Here is a 19,503-nt window from a genome sequence, read left to right on the forward strand (position 1 = left end):
GATAAAATTTGTACTTATCACTTAAAAAGAACAATATCAAGAACACCTTAGCAATAACAAATGATTACCTATTTAGCTTAATTATTCATAAAAAGTAAATATAGTGAAACAGTGAGAGTTGTTATAATTGTAAAATTTTGCTACTTGTTTATTACTTAGTAGGTATATACAGTATGGAATGCATTAATGTGGGAACATAAACTCTGATTGGTAAGGTTGGCAACTGATTGTAGGAAAACCGTAGACGTTAGTATTTCGGCTGCCATCATACCTCAATTCTGTTAATTACTTCACAAAATGTCAAACTACTAAGTAAGTATTTACAGTCACGTGCAATAATATGTTACATAACAATGGCCGCAAAAATATCTGACACGATCTTATTTGTAGAGTCATAAGAGCGTGTCATATATTTTTGCGGCCTTCGAAGACTAACATATTAATAGCAGGTGACTGTACTTGCAAAAAACTTATTTTGAATAGTGAACACCTCAATGAGACAATCGCTATTAGACGTGTCTATAAACTGTTTCATGATCATGACATATGCTAACACATACTCGTACCAGAGTAAAGTTCATAAAAACTGATATCGTACCTAATTACCTAGAGGTACTGACTTTGGTGTCATTATTATTTCATCGATAGGTACCAACTTTTAGGAGTTACATGAGGATGATTTGCGCTGATAACTGTATGATGTGTGCTAAATAAGAAAGTATACTATCTATATGTTAATAATACATATACGTAGCGAAGGAGTTGCCCTTAGAGCTGAAATACGATTACCTATGCGATAATATGTCGTATTGAGTAATTGTATTTTGGCCCTAAAATACAAGAAAGACGATCATTTTGACACTTAAACATACTGGTACATGGAACCCTGTGAATTCTAATTATGTGATGTGATTGGCCACTCTTCGCCTTAAGTACACAACGGTACAACTCAACTGCACGCCAATTGATTTCAGTTACCGGTTGCTTGAAGTGAAAATTAGATTTCAAGTTGCTCATTAGGATTTTTTGCTCCAAATGTGTCAACCTATCATAAAGACAGATTTAGTCAATAAGTACTTTTTTATATTTTCAACATTGTGTACCTAGAGCGAAAAAAGCGCTTTATCGGTAGGTAAATAGTATCTAAGATAGCCGAATAGATCTTAAAGATAATTATTAATGTACCTATGCATTTGTTGAGCTACTTTAATTTTCTAGACGATTAGTTTTTAATTACTTACTAATGTATATTTATGTACAATTGATCCAAAATTCATGTTGTTAATGTGCAAGTGTCTAAAATCGTTATTATCGTGGGATTTGGTATGCAGTCACACATTTGGCACATAATAGTGAAATTGAGCGGTCATGCACCAAATACCATGCAAGCTTTAGTAGATTCAAGATCCTTGTACTTGGAAACTTAATTAATGATATCTATTTGTCACTGATTAAAGAGAGAAAGGAACAATGTAGAGATTATCGCAATCAATAAGTACTTGGAGATAGTGTTGTTATTATTAAAGAATCATGGATTGTACTAGATGTGTGAACTCTAAGACAAATTCGTGCTTAGAATTTGACTGTTTGACAGTAGATGGCGCTGTACGGATTCGCACAGTATGCGGTAACTTTGGTTTGACTATTTAGTTATCACGAAACATGGCGACGTCCAGCGCCAACTTCTTGAGCTGTCAAACTCGGGGGCTGGATTTTTCCTTACACTCTACAAATCTTATACAATCAATGAATCTTTGTCATCATTAAATGACGCAATTTAACCACATTCTTTTTTTTTTACGAAACCTTTGCTTTTCATCCAAAACGTGTATTAAGGGTACATATTTTTATTATAATTTCATAAACGTGTAGAGTATGTACTTATACAGTGAAAACTGTTTAATAAAATGTTAAAAAGGTACATCGATTTAAGCCGCGTTTCCAGAGATACAAGAAGATAAATTTCGTGTAAACATTTGAAACATATCTATACCTATACCTTAACTTCTTGTGCTCGAAGGAGACGCGGACATTATAATCATTTATAAGAAATGTGTATACTATAAATATGTATTAAAAAATGTTCGCAATAACTTATACAAATTCAGTTAACTCAGACGCATCGTCTACGAAATTGGGAACACTAAATAAAAACATAAAATATCTTACTCTGGGAAGCTATTAGAATTTTTAGGTATCGTGAGTGTAGTGTTAGTGCAATACTAGCGTAATGGCTTTCGAAGCATCTGTGTTAACGCTAAGAAAACGATCACGCATTGCAGATAGAGGTGTTTTATCTGAAATTTCGTAGGTCGACACATTATGTCAATGATTCTAAGAAAACATTATACACAACTCGAGCGACGCACGTAACGTTGAGTGAATACATACTAAAATACTGCTTAGAGTGCATAAAGAGTTAACTTTTTGCGTAAAATTTAAACATTAACTCCCGAAACAAAGTCGAACTTGTCTGAGAAAAAAAGTGTCGCCGGTTCGAATGATTGGTTAGTTCGTTTAAAGGTAGTAGGAGTCTGCGTGTCAGTAGACCCAGGAGACGGGCACCCACTGCGGGGTGGAGCGCAGGCGCGCCAGCGCGGCCTCGAGCTGCGCGAGCGTGTCGTCGATGTCGTTGTTAACGATGCTCATGTCGAAGTAGTGCCCGTACGTGCGCCGCAGCTGCTCCGACTCGCGCACCAGCACCTCCAGCGAACCGTCGTACTGGAAATACAAACCGGAGGCATTTGTACTCGTTGTAGATAAGCCCGCTATTACTAAATGCCAATCATATATTTATGGTCAATTAAGGGGAGCCCATGCCCCAATGACCTTCGACCTGAATCCCTTAGTTTTCTAATTTAGTTTAGTTTTTTGTAGCTTATCAATATCATATTTACAGCAACGCCTATAAGCAATATTAGTATCCCATATTTACTTCAAAGTTCATTGTCTTCGATATATTTGGCATCAAAGTAGAACAATTTTAGGACAAAAAACTGGTTTTCGGGACATAATTTTTGTGTAAATTAAAACCTCTGACCAGTTTTTAGTGACGTCAAAGACGAACCCAAATATGTAGATTTCGTATATGTAAGATCTTTCACAGCAATCGAGATACGAAAAAATTGTTTTTTAGACAATGTTTAAAAAATGTCATAAAATACTAAGTATTCCTTTCTCTCAAAATCCGGTAGATAAAAATGGAGATACAAGATTGAAGAACCGATAGCCGTTTGTCTTATAATTATATCTGTAGTGCAAAAGTAGGAGTTACGATGCAAAACTTGTCAAAAATCGGAAAACCTCGGGTAGCCCCTTAATTTGTAGAATTAATGGATCCGGATCGTATTTCACTAGTGTCAGTGTGTGTGTTGACATTAGACTCACGTCGGCCACGTTGTTGAGCGGCGGCGCGGCGATGAACACCACGTAGGGCGCGAACTCGGCCGTGCGTAGGATCTTCAGCGCCTGCGGCTCCACGTCCAGAATCGCTATTCGCCGCTCCGAGTGGATGCGACGGATCGTCTCTATCTTCGTGCCGTACATCGCATCCTCGTGAGTGCCTACAATATAATAAAATAGTTCAATCTATTATTAAATAAATCTACTTGTGTCAATGTTGTGGCAACTTTGTTGATTTAAGAATTGTGATTCCAATAGTCATTAGAACTATGTACAGTTGTGCCGAAATCGATATTAAAACAACGGACGAGACTAAAATAAAAATGCAAGCCGATTAATTGGGTCATGCCTGATCTATTGGGTAGAGATCGTTATTTACAATGTAGGCGAACTGTCAAGTTACGCTCCGAGTTACATGTTCCAATATAGGTAGGTACATACACAGTTTATTTATAACATTCTGATCACTCCATTTTTATTAAAAGCAAAAAATACCGAAATCCGAGATCTCCCTTACCGTGCAAATTATTTGTACCGTACTTAGAACTTTATACTAAGTAACCGTACCTACGGTTACGGTTGGTAGGTACAAATAATTTGCACATTTGCAATTGTAAGGGAGATCAAAGCACACGTACAATCAATTTATATTAAACACATAATTATGCCAAATAAACTATTGTATCGAATAATTACCGTATTCTAGGTATTCGTTGGCCCCGATATCAGCCATCATTTCTTCATGCGTAACGAAATAATAGTGTCTGCCGTTTTCTTCATCCGCCCTTGGCGGCCGGGTGGTGTCTGAAAAGATATCCAAACATTTGTTTTAAAACTTACACGCAAGTTTGTTTTTTAAGAATGACGTGCAAACAAGTCAAACGACACAAAATAATTTCTTCTGTTGAATACAAATAACACTTCTATAAGCAACTTTAAAATACGCTTTAGTGTTAGAGATGCACCGGATATTCGGTTACTATCCGGTATCCGGCCATTATATTTATATCCGGCCGGATACCGGAGAGTGACCTACTACCCTACTACCTACATTGCTTGATTTCGGAGTAAACAAATTGGATCTAAGAAAGTCACGGTCATAATTGTACCCGTTTATTATTTTAAAACATTCCACTCGCACGCGCACTCTTTTCGAACCCAGAAATGAGTCCGTGCGAACATTAACTTCATAGTTAGTCAAAACCTGCACAATACGCACCTGAAAAACCGAAACGTAGGTATAGTTCCGCCGATGGTCAGGCCGAATATCCGGTATCCGGCCAAACAACTATCCGCTGCATCTCTACTTAGTGTAACTATTAATTTTATAGACTTAGGGTCGGTTGCACCAAACTGTTCGTATCGTTAAAGAGTTCGCTAAATTTTTATGTATGGAAAGTTTCATAGTAAAGCGCCGGGGCGTGCCGGCTGACGTTGATCAGTCTGTCAAATGTGGTTGGTGCAACTGGCGCTAAGGCATCCCTAATAGGAAAAAATGTGACGTCCCACGGGTAAAGGTATCTTATGGCGGTTGGCGCTTACGCTATTATTAACGCCGCTCCAATATTATTGCGGCGCTATGCGACGTAAGCGCCAGCCGCCATAAGGTACCTTTTGCCGTGGAACGTCACAAATACTAGTTTGTACTTACGTGGAATGGGATATGCGTATTGGTCCGGGTGGCGCGCGATCAGAGTGTTCTTGATGTGACGCCGACCCACGCCATGCGCGCCCAACAGCACAATAGTCTTCCTTTGGAAAGCTGCAACATTTCATTTCAAATGTAACAAGGACTACATTTGTTCAAACTAATTGTTTTTGTGCTCATTCAGTTTCACTAACAATAACGATTTTAAGTAAGTTTCGTGTAGGTAGGTAGTTACTTGGAAACTTTGAGCATTTAATAACTGGAGTCGCATTTAAGAGCCCCTCTGCTGAAAAACTTGCACAATTGTGCAAAAATTTTGTATGGACTGACATGGCTATTTGTACGTTACGTACCTACAAATCATGTAGAAATAGCAATAGGTACATTTGACGTCCCCTCCCGCGCAAAAATCGGCAGACTGTTTCGTAAAGAAAATGACAGCGATGACATCTCCAGTTACTAAATGCTCTAGCTTGGAAACTATGTATTTAATTGTAGTCCGGACAGGTTTCCGCAACTCGACGACTGGTGCCTATTTTGCGAGATTTGGAAACTTTACTACTTAGGTAGGTGTAGCTATTAACATTTTTGTTTATTGTTTGATGCTTAGCGCGCTCTTTTTTATTTTTTGCTGCTATATATTTTTCCCGTATTAAGCACAATTCAGGCATCCGTCGGCGTGTAAGAATATTTCAGTGTCAAATTTAATATGTATAACTTGTATAAGTACTCAGTTTAGTGGTATACTAACATGGTAACTTGACGACTTCTTCGTAGGTGACGACGTCGAGCTGGTCGAACACGGCGTTGTGTTTGGCGAGGTACTTGTCTTTGGACTGTTTCTTCTTGCGTCCGAATATAGAACAATTCACTAAAACAAACATTGTGAAATACTTGTCAATTAAACCCCAAAACTTCATGCTTATTTATTTGGCCACAAGTGTAACTATTAAGTAGGATAGGGCAGGGGTAGAATTTCCGCAGCTAAACAGTTTCTCTGAATGAAAAACGTTCTACGCTACACTTCTGAACACATAAGTAATACAGCACTTTTAACTCTCGCGTTTTGTACACATATTCAGCTGAAACGTCGGAATTTAAGGTAAACACAATGAAATTATATCGAGGTAGACCCGCTTGTGTAATTAAATAAGTAATACTTCATGCTACTAGTATAGTCCTAGTGCTCTTTGAATATGTATATTTATTACATAACTGTAAAGTACCTACAATTCCTACATATAGAGTAAGTTTATATGTATAAGTAAACTATTAAAAATTATGATAAACGTCTATTAAGGGAACGCCGTATAGACGTAAGTTCTTTATTAATAACGAGACTAGACAAGTTTTGGGTGTTTAATACAATGTCCCTTACCACATCGAGTTTCTAGAAACTACCTGTAATTTGTTATTAACATTTGGTAGGTACAAGTCATACAAATTGTTAACTTTTTGTTTATTCCGGGATTCGCTTGCGTTAGGGTTCGTCACAGACGTGCGCTAATTGCCGCTTAAATTCGGCAACAAAGAAATAAAAAATCGGTCCTTTAAATATGTACAGATAGCTTCGACAATGCAATCAGGTTATGTCACAATTAATAGTAATTTGTTTTACAAGGCCCTTGTAACAAGGGGGTAAAGTTTATGTTTAACTCCACGTGCTAATATTGATACCCGATGTGAAATATTCCATAATTGAACTATCAGCGTAGCGAGTTGTTCGAAAAGTGGAATCTTGAGCGTTGTGATGGTTTTAAGGCACGAGGGATAAACAGACTTTGCTACCGAGTGAACATCAAAAATTTTCACCACACTAATGCGAGGGAAATACTAACTAAGAATATTACAAATCAAATCCAAATGAACGCTATTAAATAATTATAACAATCAAAATCATCATTTGAAAGTAGATTCCAAATACTCACAACTCAAACTCCAAACACACACAAAAAGAGAGCCTTTACGAGTGGTTAATGTTTTTTATTCTGCTCTATTTTTTGTTAAGTAATGTTACAAACATACCTATCTTTGCCTGTGTGTGTACCTGTGCTTACGTTATTGTTATTACGAAGCTGGAATTACTACAATACTAAATATTAGAGGGTTTTCCGACAAGCGTCGTGACACGTGAAACAATAAGGTAATTACGCCATTAGGTCTTGTTTTGTTGTTATAATACTGAGACTATTAATCAACACGTTTACCTGTTTATATTCGATTGTACTTAGCCTTACAAACGCCGTTCTTTACCTACATGTTTAATTAATTTTATATGTAGTTAATATTAGTTTATATTAACTTGATGTAAACGTTTACGTAATTATAAACCAATATTGAGACGACTCTTCACAACGTGGCCGTTAAGTGCACCAAGGTCTCTTTTTCCAAGGAATGTAGCAAATTACGATCGAAAAAAGCAAACTTATTACATCATCCGTCAAAGTTTAGGTACGTATAGTCTCTAATGTCTGTATCTTTAAGTATTTAAACAAAAGTAAACAAACCAAATAAAAAAACCGCCTGCATGGATCTGTCACTGAACGACCTGACTTTAACTTAGGTGCCTACATTATTTGATCATGTAATATTTTCATCTACCCTCAACTGGCTTAAGGAGCTATTTGAGGGTAGATTGTGTATACTTTTATTGAAATACCTAAACATACAGAGTATATGTACCTATATATGAATGAAATGATAAATCAATTACCTGTGTTATCACAGCCATCAGTATGAGACACGCAGCCCTCGGTTCCTAGCAGCACAACATTACAACATGGGTCATGCAAACGCAACTTGCCAATGGATGGTACGAGTACAGGCCGCTACTTGTAGTCGGGGGCGGGCGGGGGTACACTCGGAGTGCTATTGCTATTGTGAAGCGTTAGTTCTCAAACTTCTTAAATATTGTTTTTAGTTACACCTGGGAGGTGGCTAGGGGCAAACAGTTATTAATCGGTAGTAGAAGAGGTTAGTAAAGTTAAAGAAAAAATCATGCCTCGAAGCACTAGCGCCTCTAGTAAACCATAGATTAACTTGTACATACTGTGCCTTAAAATGTTTTTTGACAAGTTTTCACAGACAATAAAATATGACATTGATGCATCAAGGCGGTTTGTTAACAGGGGCCTACCGGGAAACGTGAAAATCGAAATTGAGTTATCTGCCTCTTTATCGCTCGAATATGCAAGAGTGATAGAGAGGTTAGATCACGAAATATCGATTTTCTTGTTTCGCGGTAGACCCCTAGATTGTGTATATGTATACAGTCGAATGCTGATAGTGATCCTGCGGCGCTCCTCTACAAGGGGGAGTCGGCATTCGTTGGTGGTTTTAGACGGTAGTCCTATTACTGGTTAGTCCGTCATATCGCTCCTGGTTCCCCCGGGCCAGGTGGCATGCGCAAACGCATTTCCCCAACGTAAAAAAAAAGACACCCAGAATTTGATGGATCGTGGTAGTGGCGCCATTCAGGTTGTTAACATTTGACGTTATCTAGTTTATCTGTCAATTAGGGGACATTTTTTTTCTGACTGTACACCTCTTCCACACTCAATAGCTTTTTGGTAAGGGGTAATTGGCATTAGCCAATTAATGTTCTGTAAGGGTTTTTAAATTACAACGAATACTAAAATCGTTATTTTTGGGAAATATGAGTGTATCTAACACTTCACAATAAAACATATATCATTAGGGGTTACACAAACTCCCATCATAACCATAATAATAATAGCAGTCTTTTTAACCTATAGGTTCACTACATTTCATTATCCGATTAGGCATGAGTTAGTAAATATGCGATTGATCAAAAGGTTCATATATAATATTGAAGGGTAACAATAGTGGTTATAAAAACCATGCAAAGTTATTGGGAGAATATAAACTGTTAAAAGTTAAGTATATTTGTTTAATTTTGTAGGGGAGCTTGTATTACTCGGTACAATGATAGGCAAGCATTTTACATACCAACTGCAGGTTCGTCCAATGATGTTTACGTTTGGAAGCAAAACACAACATGTCAGTTATTCCCATCAAATGTCTTTAAAAAAATCATATAAGTATGTATAGTGAATATAATGGCCTCATAAATAAATATAATTCGAGACCATTATGGAAAAACTCAAGAAAATAGTTTATTTTATACGAAAAATACAACAGAAAAAAACGCAACAAATCTGACCACGTCGCTCTAAATAATTTTCCTGAAAAAAGTAAAAAGCCTAACTAAGTATCAAACCAAACAAACACCATCTAACGATGATATGTATTACGGACATCCTATAAACAACATCGATATAAGGAAGACGACAACTCAACCAGAACGCAAAAGACTTAATTTTTCAAATTATCTCTTAATTTCAAAACAAAACAGGTCAGGCACTCAGCAACAACATCGTCTAAGTAAACGGTTATGAATGTTAAAACAATAAAATATTAAGAATAGTTATGGTCGAACCTTGGTCGGTGTTAGATCGTTCGGAGGCGGCGCACGCGGCTCTCCACTCCTGTAGTTCCGGGCTCGGTATGAGCCCGGCCGAGCCGCCCGCCGCGTCCTTGCGAGCTTGCCACCAGTGGGTATCGTCTTTGCTTATGATCTGTAACGGAATAAAAACCTAAATATGGAACACCAATACTTATCTACACTAATACTATAGAGTATCATTGATAGATATATCTTTAATCGCTATAGACAAAACATGCGTCACTCTCACATAATATATTTGCTCGTCGGTGATTGATGTTTCCACCACGTCCTTAAGCGAATATTCTGCTACACCACGCATAATAACCACAGGTAAATGATATTGGAAAAACAGTTCGTACTTGGAATTTATTCGATCACAAGAGTTAAATCTTGTTTATTTAATTTATTATCCCTGTTTCGAAAAGTTAAGATTAATTGCTGACACAAATGACCACAATTTACAGCCAATATCTACGCCTAACCTGCTTTCAGGTGATGTAAATCAAAGCTAGAATTTAGGCTTCAGTAGGTAGCCTTAAAACCTTTTGGGTTAAAGGGGCCGTCTGATTAACAGTCCGCCGGACGGTATCGGCCACTGGCGGTACTTCCATACAAGCCCAAAAGCCGGGCCTGCCTTAGTTGCCTTACCGAAATTACGTAGTGATAAGATCAATAATCAATATAGATTATTTTTCTCAAAAATGGACGGCAAAGTCGACTTTGCCGTTTAAAAAATAGGTCGCGAAGCGCGTAGTTTATGGTCAGACAAAAATTAAATATACTAGGTCAAGCAGATCTTGTCAGTAGAAAAAGGCGGCAAATTTGAAAAATGTAGGCGCGAAGGGATATCGTCTCATAGAAAATTTGAATTTAGCGCCTTTTTCTACTGACAAGATTTGCTTGACCATCTATAGTTAAAAACATTGCAGTCTCGATTTTGGGACTGCGATGTTGCATACAAATTCCATTATTTGTCGAGTTCCAAACTTTTTAAAAGTTAAAATGGCCATATCAAATGAAGGCACATTCCCATTAAACAGCCAAACAGATGATTAGTACCGCGACCATTTAGCTGTCTCAAATAGGTTGCCGTATTTTCGGCAGAAAAATACACTTCTATTTTTTTATTAAAAAAAAAAGGCGGAATAGCTAATGTTTTCAATTTTTTCTACTTTTTTCTGTGAAAATATATACGTAAGAACGTTGCTTTTGTAAAATATTTCTATGATATTTATATTTCTTGCACCATTTTTGAGAAAAGCACTATATATGACTCGGCTGGAAGGCTACTTGCTGGCTTCGGATTCAATTAAACGGACTCCCAAGGTCGTCCGTTTAAAACGAATCCTCAGCCTGCAAGTAGCTACTTCCGAGCCTCGACAATAATGTACTATTTAAACCGCGCGCCAAATGAACCCGTATTATTGAATTCAAACCACAGCGCGCGGACTGCGGCGCCAGCGTGTTGCAAATTTTTGCCGTGGTGGCGCCTCGTCCGCGCGAAAGAAATCAGTCGTAGGATGTTCTAGCTATCCTGCTCGCACTCGTCGGCTTGCAACCGGGCGTGCTTTTTCGTCCCGCTCTTAGCCTACAAACCGCCATAGAACGATGTAACTATTTGTTATGTATAGCAATTTTATAAGGCGATTTAAGCCTGGCTTTTGGTGTGAAGTTAGCTGCATAAGTTTGCACGGGCACGCCGGCACGCGTTTACTTCAAGTGTATTATTATTTAGTCGAGTCGAAAGTAACGAAAGCTCAATTTATTTAAGTGAATTTGACTTAAGTAGTGAATGTGGATTTGTTCGTTTGTTGTGACGTTTATAAGTGTTAACAATTGATGAAGTTGTTCCTTGTGACGGTATGAGATGCGTCCACGTATTACTCAACGAAGGCAAGGTAAAATCGTTAAACTATGTAGAAAAACGGGATATCATGTCCGCGCCAAAACCAACACCCGACTTATGTATTCTCAGATAAGTCAGTCGCATTAAGAGAAAATTTTGTATGGCCGTTTTCAAAACACAAGGATTGTTGGTTTACTCCAATTAAGGCGTAATTAGAGTGACAGAAAAAGAAACATGCAATTTGCAAACTTCAGTGTTCGCGGTAGGCCCTCTGATATGTTTGTAAAATTATATCTAGTAGTTATAGTAGTACCTAGTATGCCCTGTGCGCTATGCTATCAAGCCCGCCGCGATACGCTAGCAAATTCATTTGAGTCCGAAGAGTGAGATTGGACATTTATAACGAAAACATATATTTCGGCTTGCCTTACTCCGAAACCCTAGGCACGCCACTGGATTCGACTGTCAGTTGAACGGAACTGTCAACATTTTGTTCTAACTAACAGGCCGATACCGTCCGGCGGACTGTTAATCAGTGGGCCTCTTTAGAGACAATTCTTCCAATGTACGCTCGCAGACTTTATTTTTAAGGCATTAAGGATTTAACCTAATTTAAATGTCCAATTTAAAGTAATAAATCCTAAATGGCTTAACAATATAAATGCTTGACGGTACTATATTATATAATGTAACACAGATACCTTGGAAACAATATTCGATACAAACTAAAATAAATTTGTAAGCTGTTCTAATCCTCACTAAGCTACTTTAAAACATTCAAATTAATACAAGGTTTTATTCACAATAGTTAGGAACAGAAACCTATCGACAGGCAGTTCGCTTATCACCCCTGCATTTTTTAAATAAAATACAATATCGTTTTACGTAGAAAAAGCATGCTACTAAACCACATACTGAATACCTTGCAACGTTAATAGCTTCCATTTACCGAAATAGTATATTTTAGCGAGCCATTCGCATTGTTGCATTGTCCCGGGGATTCACATAATTGTAATAGTGGCAGTAAATTTTAACTCAAACAATAGGTAATGCTAAAGGACTCACTTTTTTTTTCTAGCCTATTTTGGTGTCCCAATGCTGGGCAAAGGCCTCCCCTCGTTTTCTCTACTCGACCCTGTCATCGGCATTTGCCCACCATTTGGGGTAGAATGCGTCCAAGTCGTCCCGCCATCGCCTTTTCGGTCTGCCTAAACTCCGGCCGGCACCGTCTATTGTGTTCCGTGGGTCCCACTCAGTAACCATTTTGGCCCACCTTTCTGGGTGAATGCGGCAGACATGCTCAGCCCAGACCCACTTAAGCTTAGCGGTCTTGACGCCTACATCTACAACTCTAGTTCTGGACCGTAGTTCCGTGTTTCTGATCCGATCAGTTCTGCGAACACCTAATATACTACGCTCCATCGCACGTTGGCAAACCTTGAGTTTCGATGTTAGAGCCTCAGTTAATGACCAAGTTTGTGCACCGTAGGTTAGAATGGGCAGGATGCACATGTCAAGGAGTTTGCGCTTGAAACACAAGGACCAGTTTACGCTTTCATGGACCAGAAGCTCTTCCAGGCGTTCTCGATACGTCTATCGATTTCGATAGACCGCCTGTTCTCGAAGGATGCTATCGGGTCCAAGTAAACGTACTCGTCGACATATTGTATATCCTGCCCATCCACCACAATGCTATGTTTAGCTTGATTGGTCATCAACTGAGTTTTCACTCGTATTAATTGTAAGTCCAACCTCAAGGCTCGCCGTGCTGAGGTCTTGCAGCATTTGTTGCAGATGTGATGACGTATGGGAGAAGAGGACTATGTCGTCAGCAAAGCGCAGGTTTGTTAACCTCTTGCCGCCGACTTCAATGCCCATCGTCTCCCATGAGACCGCTAGCTTTTGAAATATCTCTTGGAGACAACTGGTGAATTTTGGAGATAGCGGGTCGCCCTGTTTGACGCCTTTCCCTATTCTGAATACGGGGCCGGGTGCGTGCAATTTAATGCTAGCTGTGCTATTGTTGTAAATAGTTCCAACGAGTTCAACATATGCCGTGTCTATACCCTGATTCTGCATGGCGGAGAATATAGCGGAGTGTTTGACGCTGTCGAATGCTTTGCTATAATCAACAAAAGCAAGGTATAGAGGGACATTGAACTCGTTGGACTTTTTAGACTTCGTTGGACTTTTGGACAAGGACTCACTATTCCAGCTTTTTGCCATTGAAAACAAAACATGTAATTGAAATAAGTGAAATACGAGACGCGAACTACATTAGAATTTAGAATTCATTTAATAATGAGATGAAGGGTCGTATTCAAAACATCAAGTCTTATTGCAAATTATTACTTTTAATAGTCGTGATAATAGACCACTGTGTGATAGTTTACTAAATAAATAATACTTATAAAAGTACCTACAGAATTTAATTCGCGAAAAACGTAACGAGATTCTTATCTCTGTTGTGTTTTATCTTGGGGCATATTGTTTTGAGACACAATTGAACGGACTTAAGATATAAATAATCCTAACTAGAAGCTTTTATTAGGTATTGTCCAAAGTGTGCCTACCTGTAGTATATCTCCTGTAGTAAATGCAATACCAGCTTGAGCACATGGAATCAATTCGTCCTCCAAGGGATCGTAGTCAAACTGTGCTCTTACAAATATCTGAAAAAACATCCAACATTAAAACATCAGAGGCGCTTATTAAGAGGCATGATGGCGAGAATATTTGTGACAAATTAAGTGTTATGAGATGCGTACAATGATGTGTAGCTTCGGTGTGAATACTGATGATGACAAGTTGACTATGTGCCCTTTACGTTAATTATGATAGTTGATTATGAGGGCTAAACGAAATAAATTAAACATAAACATACAACGTGGTGTAGTTGCCAAGCGGACTCCAGGCTCCCATGAGCCGTGGCAAAATGCCGGCGGGACAACGCGAGGAAGATGATGATACTTGGTGTAGAATAAAATGAGGTGACAGTAAATGTGTAAAGCCATGACAAAGAACAACAAGCGCACAGAAACGAAGGAGATCGCGGGGACGCAGCCATGCCCGGGTGATAGACGACATAACATAACAAGACAAACAACATAATGAACATAAAGTAGCAGGGTCTGGCTTCGCTACTTACTAGTACGGGCGAAGGCTTAATCCGGAAGAGCTAGTTAGAAAAAAGTATCATTTTTAATTTCGTTTGTTATTTCCAATTTTATGCCTTTAACAAGCAACGAGTGTGGTATATTTATGTGCGCTTGCCGACTTGTTAGGTTTCAGAATTTATTTTAGTGTTTTATTGGCAAAACAAGCGTTAATATCACACATTCTATTTAACTAATGTAACAGTATTATTTGTAAAAATAAATTGAATTATTAATAATCTCTACGTTAACTGCAGGAAATTAAATTCTAAGTAATGGTTGAGTGAGACGGACAAACATCGCGGATCTTAGGTATCTCGAGAGATTACATTTAGTAAATTGGACGAGTTTAATGTTTCATTTTGTGAAGAAAATATGTTCCACTTCAGGTATTGCTTTTACTAAATCACTCGTTATTGTCGTTTGTGTGTAGAAAAAAATAAGCAAATCTCTGGCCGCTCTGAGATTTGGTCGGCAATCTGCGAAGTCCATCCATCTGTTTACCGCACACTCACACAATTATAGGTACTACCGCTCACACAAGTGGTCGTGATATTTAATTTTAGTATATTACTAAGCCAACCTTACTACGTTAAACAAGAAAATGAAAGTCCCGGAGAAAGCAAAGGAATTTGTATTTACCTCACAGGGCGGTGGTGCCGAGCGGTACGACGGCACTATTTTGAATGTCACTGACCCACGAGCCTCGCGCTGAAAACATATTACCTATATTAAATCACGGTGTAAAACATTGCATACACTTACGAGTACAACATTTTTTTGTACAATATCTACACAGCTTACTAAAGATACATAATTATTGCGTAGTATTTTTAATTGTTACAGAGTAGTACCTAATAATATTTAGACCTTCGCCCTTCACTATCATCAATACATATTTAACATTTAAGCTACAGAGCTTATAAAATATATTGATAATCCCTGCCTACAGTAGTGAGCTATTTTTGAGTCGCATAAGTCGTGTCAGCCGGCCTTAACGGAGTAAAAGCGGATGCGACGGGTTTACGTAATGTCGCTGGAACGGTACGATATCACAGAGTGCATGTATTATACCTAAATAAGTATAACTGCAACCAAATAGAAAAATTGACAATGTAGGTATTTAATACCTACTTTTCGGATAGTGGTAACCCACTCAATCAATCATATTGTGAGAGCAACGGAATCACCACTAAAACTAGTTACTTACAGTGCCTATATATTATGTCACCTTAAAACCCCGTTTTTGCAGTAGTTAAAACGAGCGCCAGAACCGACTTTAAGTACCTATTTTATAATGTCAACTTAGAAAAAATCCATTTTTTGTGTTACGTATGCATCGTCTAGTAAAAGCTAAGAGCTCGTGAGAGGAAAAATCCTTGATTGTCGAGGTGGCCGTCATAGAAATGTGGAGAACTATATAAAAACTAGTTCTCACTGAAATAAATATTTGAACAATTCACCAAGGCACTTTGCGAAAACTGGTTTTGACTGACATATCTCAAATAAAACTATTTACCGAGTACCGAGCCCTTAAGGAAAACTAGTTTTAACTAGTGAAAACGTGTTTTCACTTAGTCGATACGAAAAACTTTTCACTAAAAACGGGATATTACGGTAACATATATACATTACTTACAAATGAAATGCCAGTAGAGATTGTGAAATATTAAATAAATTTGAGCACAACGAAGAACGTCCATCTCAATTAAGTGCTGCGTCGCGTCGGTGCAGAATAATTAAATATAAATACTATTTAATGCTCGTGTCACTGATTTGAAGCGCACTTGACACTCACTCGTATCGATACAAAAAAATTCATTGTAATCAGTCCCTTATTTTGATTCTCATACATCATTTGCGTAGATTTTCGTGATATTGCAATTCGATCCCGGTGTAAGAATACTGCAGCCAAATTAGGGTAACAAAAGTCGCGAGTACGTAGCTAACATTTCGGTAGCGTAAGCCCGTCGGATAAGCCCCTGCCCTGATACCGGCGCGTCAAACGTCTGAAAGTAGAAATCCGCACGATCTCACGGTGCCTACTAAGTTTACTACAGTTCGGTATATATGTCGCAGTCAAATTCGGCATTTTACAAACGTGAGACGTTATGTAAATTGCCGAAGGCAAATTGTTAGTGCGCTCAATAGTGTCAACGTAAACGTGGTGGTTATCTGAGGGTGACCATGGTATGGTGTTTTATCAATTTATATTAACTTTTATACCACACTACCATCCTCACCTCTACCTAAACTTAGAAGGGTTCATCCATTGCCCCTGAGCCTTCGATTCGATTTAGTGCTCATTTTCTTGTTGTGTGTGAGCTACTTTGCATCGTACAGGTTGCATTTTTTCCACTTCGTCTCTCAATAAGCAGACAGAGAAGCTGGCCTGCTGGTGTAACATGGTACTTGTGACGATTACACAATAAACAGTACGACGCAACTACCCGCTAGCTTCACTCCGTGGAGAAGTGTCATGGCGAGTGGGTGGCTGGCGGAGTGCACAAGTGATAACAGTTGTTTCATTTGATCACCCAGTACACAACGGAGCCTGGACGTCACAGATGGCGACGAGGGTAAAATATTACAAAAAAATACGGAAAGGAAAGGTAACGGTGGCGGAAAAAAAAACAAATCTAAGGTATGGAAATCCTAACCTAATAGCTACCGTATTTGTCCATTTCCTCCCGAGCTGCCGATTGTATTCAGGTAATACAAAATTTTGGGCGAGGTGATATTCTGTGTAACGAGTGACGTACGGTTGTACATAATACGAAAATATTAAAACTGCAACGATTTTGTTAGGCGGTACTTACGTAAGTAGGTTATGAAATTCCAAACTCACGTAAGAGGAGTATTAAAGAAACTAATGCAGAATTTAAATATTACTGTAAAAACGTAGATCTAGTACCTATACCTAATTTTATAGTTTTGTTTACAATCAATGTTAATAAAAACAATTATGTATATGCACAGTTGATTTTGTCGACTGTTTACATAAGAACAGTGGTTAACTTTACAACTATTATTGAGTAAATAATTGATGGTACGTAGCTCGGGAGGAATGTTTACTAAGCAAAGAAGAAATATACGCGTGCTTATTACACTAACTCTTTGACAATGGCTACTGTGCGTGAGCCTGGTTACCAAATGTAAATCCAAAAGTGTAATCAATGCAAGATAGATCAATAATTGGGGTCACTACAAAAAATAATGTACTCATGTTACATTATTCCTATGATGTGGCACCGACGTATTAGCCATGAATTTTTCCATGTCATAGAAACGAATATGCCGATGGTTTCCGTGTTACAAATACAGATGGTACATGGTTTATTTTCTGACTCAAAATCGTATATTAGAATTCATATGATATAAAGGGTAAATAATCAAACTACCTTCGCGGAAATCATGATTATTATGAGTTGTGTATTTACCGTTCATACTTAAAATATACCGACCTACTTAGTCGTGTAATTAAATACTAAGATATTTTTACATGAGGGAACGTATAGAGAAACCTGCATATCAAGTCGGTATAGTTGTATACATTTTATGGACCTTATGTCCTAAAAGAATTATTGTTCGGTTAAAATAACCAGTTATAATCAATTGAAATGCTATTTATAGCACGATATGGGTATGAATCGATGTTAACTTGGTGTCGATTTAACATGTATTTATATATACATAGGTATGTGCTGTTTATGATAATAAACAATGCTAGCAAGTAACGGACCAGTTAAATTATCAAGGACCTTTACGATGTCAAGTGAGTCAAGCACTATAGATAGCGTACATAGACTGATGAATGCCAAGGGCTTTGTTATTGTTTTACTGTAGGAGTAGACACGTAAACTCAGCATCAAATGAATTGAGTAGTAAGTCGGAGTCGGACTAACAAGAAAAATAAATTGCAAGAAGTAAACTGTACATCACATCTATGCTGCAGTTGGTATAAGTAATAATTAGTAGGTTGAAACGTTCAACTGGTACTAGCAAAACAAATAGTTAGTAGGTTGAAACTTTCAACCGGTACTAGCAAAACAAATAATTAGTAGGTTGAAACTTTCAACCGGTACTAGCAAAACAAATAATTAGTAGGTTGAAATGTTCAACTGGTACTAGCAAAACAAATAATTAGTAGGTTGAAACTTTCAACTGGTACTAGCAAAACAAATAGTTAGTAGGTTGAAACTTTCAACTGGTACTAGCAAAACAAATAGTTAGTAGGTTGAAACTTTCAACCGGTACTAGCAAAACTAATAATTAGTAGGTTGAAACTTTCAACCGGTACTAGCAAAACAAATGATTAGTAGGTTGAAATGTTCAACCGGTACTAGCAAAACAAATAATTAGTAGGTTGAAATGTTCAACTGGTACTAGCAAAACAAATAATTAGTAGGTTGATTGTTCAACTGGTACTAGCAAAACAAATAATTAGTAGGTTGGAACTTTCAACTGGTACTAGCAAAACAAATAATTAGTGGGTTGGAACTTTCAACTGGTACTAGCAAAACAAACAATTAGTAGGTTGGAACTTTCAACTGGTACTAGCAAAATAAATAAGTAGTGGGTTGAATGTTCAACTAGTACTAGCAAAACAAAAGAAATGATAAGCGAAATCATAACACTTACCTACGATACAAACAGAGAATAATTAGTTAGTTGAATGTTCAACTGGTACTAACAAACCAAAAGAGTCAAATGTACCTAGTAACTAGTCTAGTAGACGCGATAGTGGTGGTTGGTACTAACGATAGTATCTTGTTTTAGGTCATTCAAAATGTCCTAGATACCACCATTAGACGGATTCTTTAGCCCACCAAAACTTAATAGGGAGGCAAAATAGTCATAAACTGACATTATGTTAGTATAGAGTGACCTCCTATTATGTAATGTATTTACTGAATTCGAAATTATATAATAAGCAGTTTAGTGCCTCTGCCTACTGTTCCAGTTAACTTAAGGCGTAGGTATA

At 37.8% G+C, this 19,503-nt stretch overlaps 1 protein-coding gene across 3 annotated transcripts in view; it reads right to left on the minus strand.

Moving 5' to 3' along the window:
- Window positions 1–650: 650 nt before the first annotated feature.
- LOC134804898 (peripheral plasma membrane protein CASK) overlaps window positions 651–19,503 on the minus strand; it is a 316,704-nt gene continuing 297,851 nt past the window's right edge. Inside the window, exons 13-22 of one of the 3 annotated variants that reach the window (XM_063778215.1) lie at window positions 15,162–15,230; window positions 14,513–14,542; window positions 13,938–14,036; window positions 9,510–9,648; window positions 7,764–7,808; window positions 5,802–5,921; window positions 5,054–5,164; window positions 4,099–4,206; window positions 3,388–3,563; window positions 651–2,721 (exon numbers count right to left, since the gene is read on the minus strand). In XM_063778215.1, coding sequence (XP_063634285.1) covers window positions 2,542–2,721; window positions 3,388–3,563; window positions 4,099–4,206; window positions 5,054–5,164; window positions 5,802–5,921; window positions 7,764–7,808; window positions 9,510–9,648; window positions 13,938–14,036; window positions 14,513–14,542; window positions 15,162–15,230 — 1,077 coding nt within the window. In that variant the 3' untranslated portion in view covers window positions 651–2,541. The remainder of the gene's footprint in view (window positions 2,722–3,387; window positions 3,564–4,098; window positions 4,207–5,053; window positions 5,165–5,801; window positions 5,922–7,763; window positions 7,809–9,509; window positions 9,649–13,937; window positions 14,037–14,512; window positions 14,543–15,161; window positions 15,231–19,503) is intronic. The other 2 variants (XM_063778224.1, XM_063778232.1) reach the window with 2 other exon arrangements.

This window comes from Cydia splendana, chromosome 2 (assembly GCF_910591565.1).
Source record: "Cydia splendana chromosome 2, ilCydSple1.2, whole genome shotgun sequence".
NCBI classification, from domain to species: Eukaryota; Metazoa; Arthropoda; class Insecta; order Lepidoptera; family Tortricidae; genus Cydia; species Cydia splendana.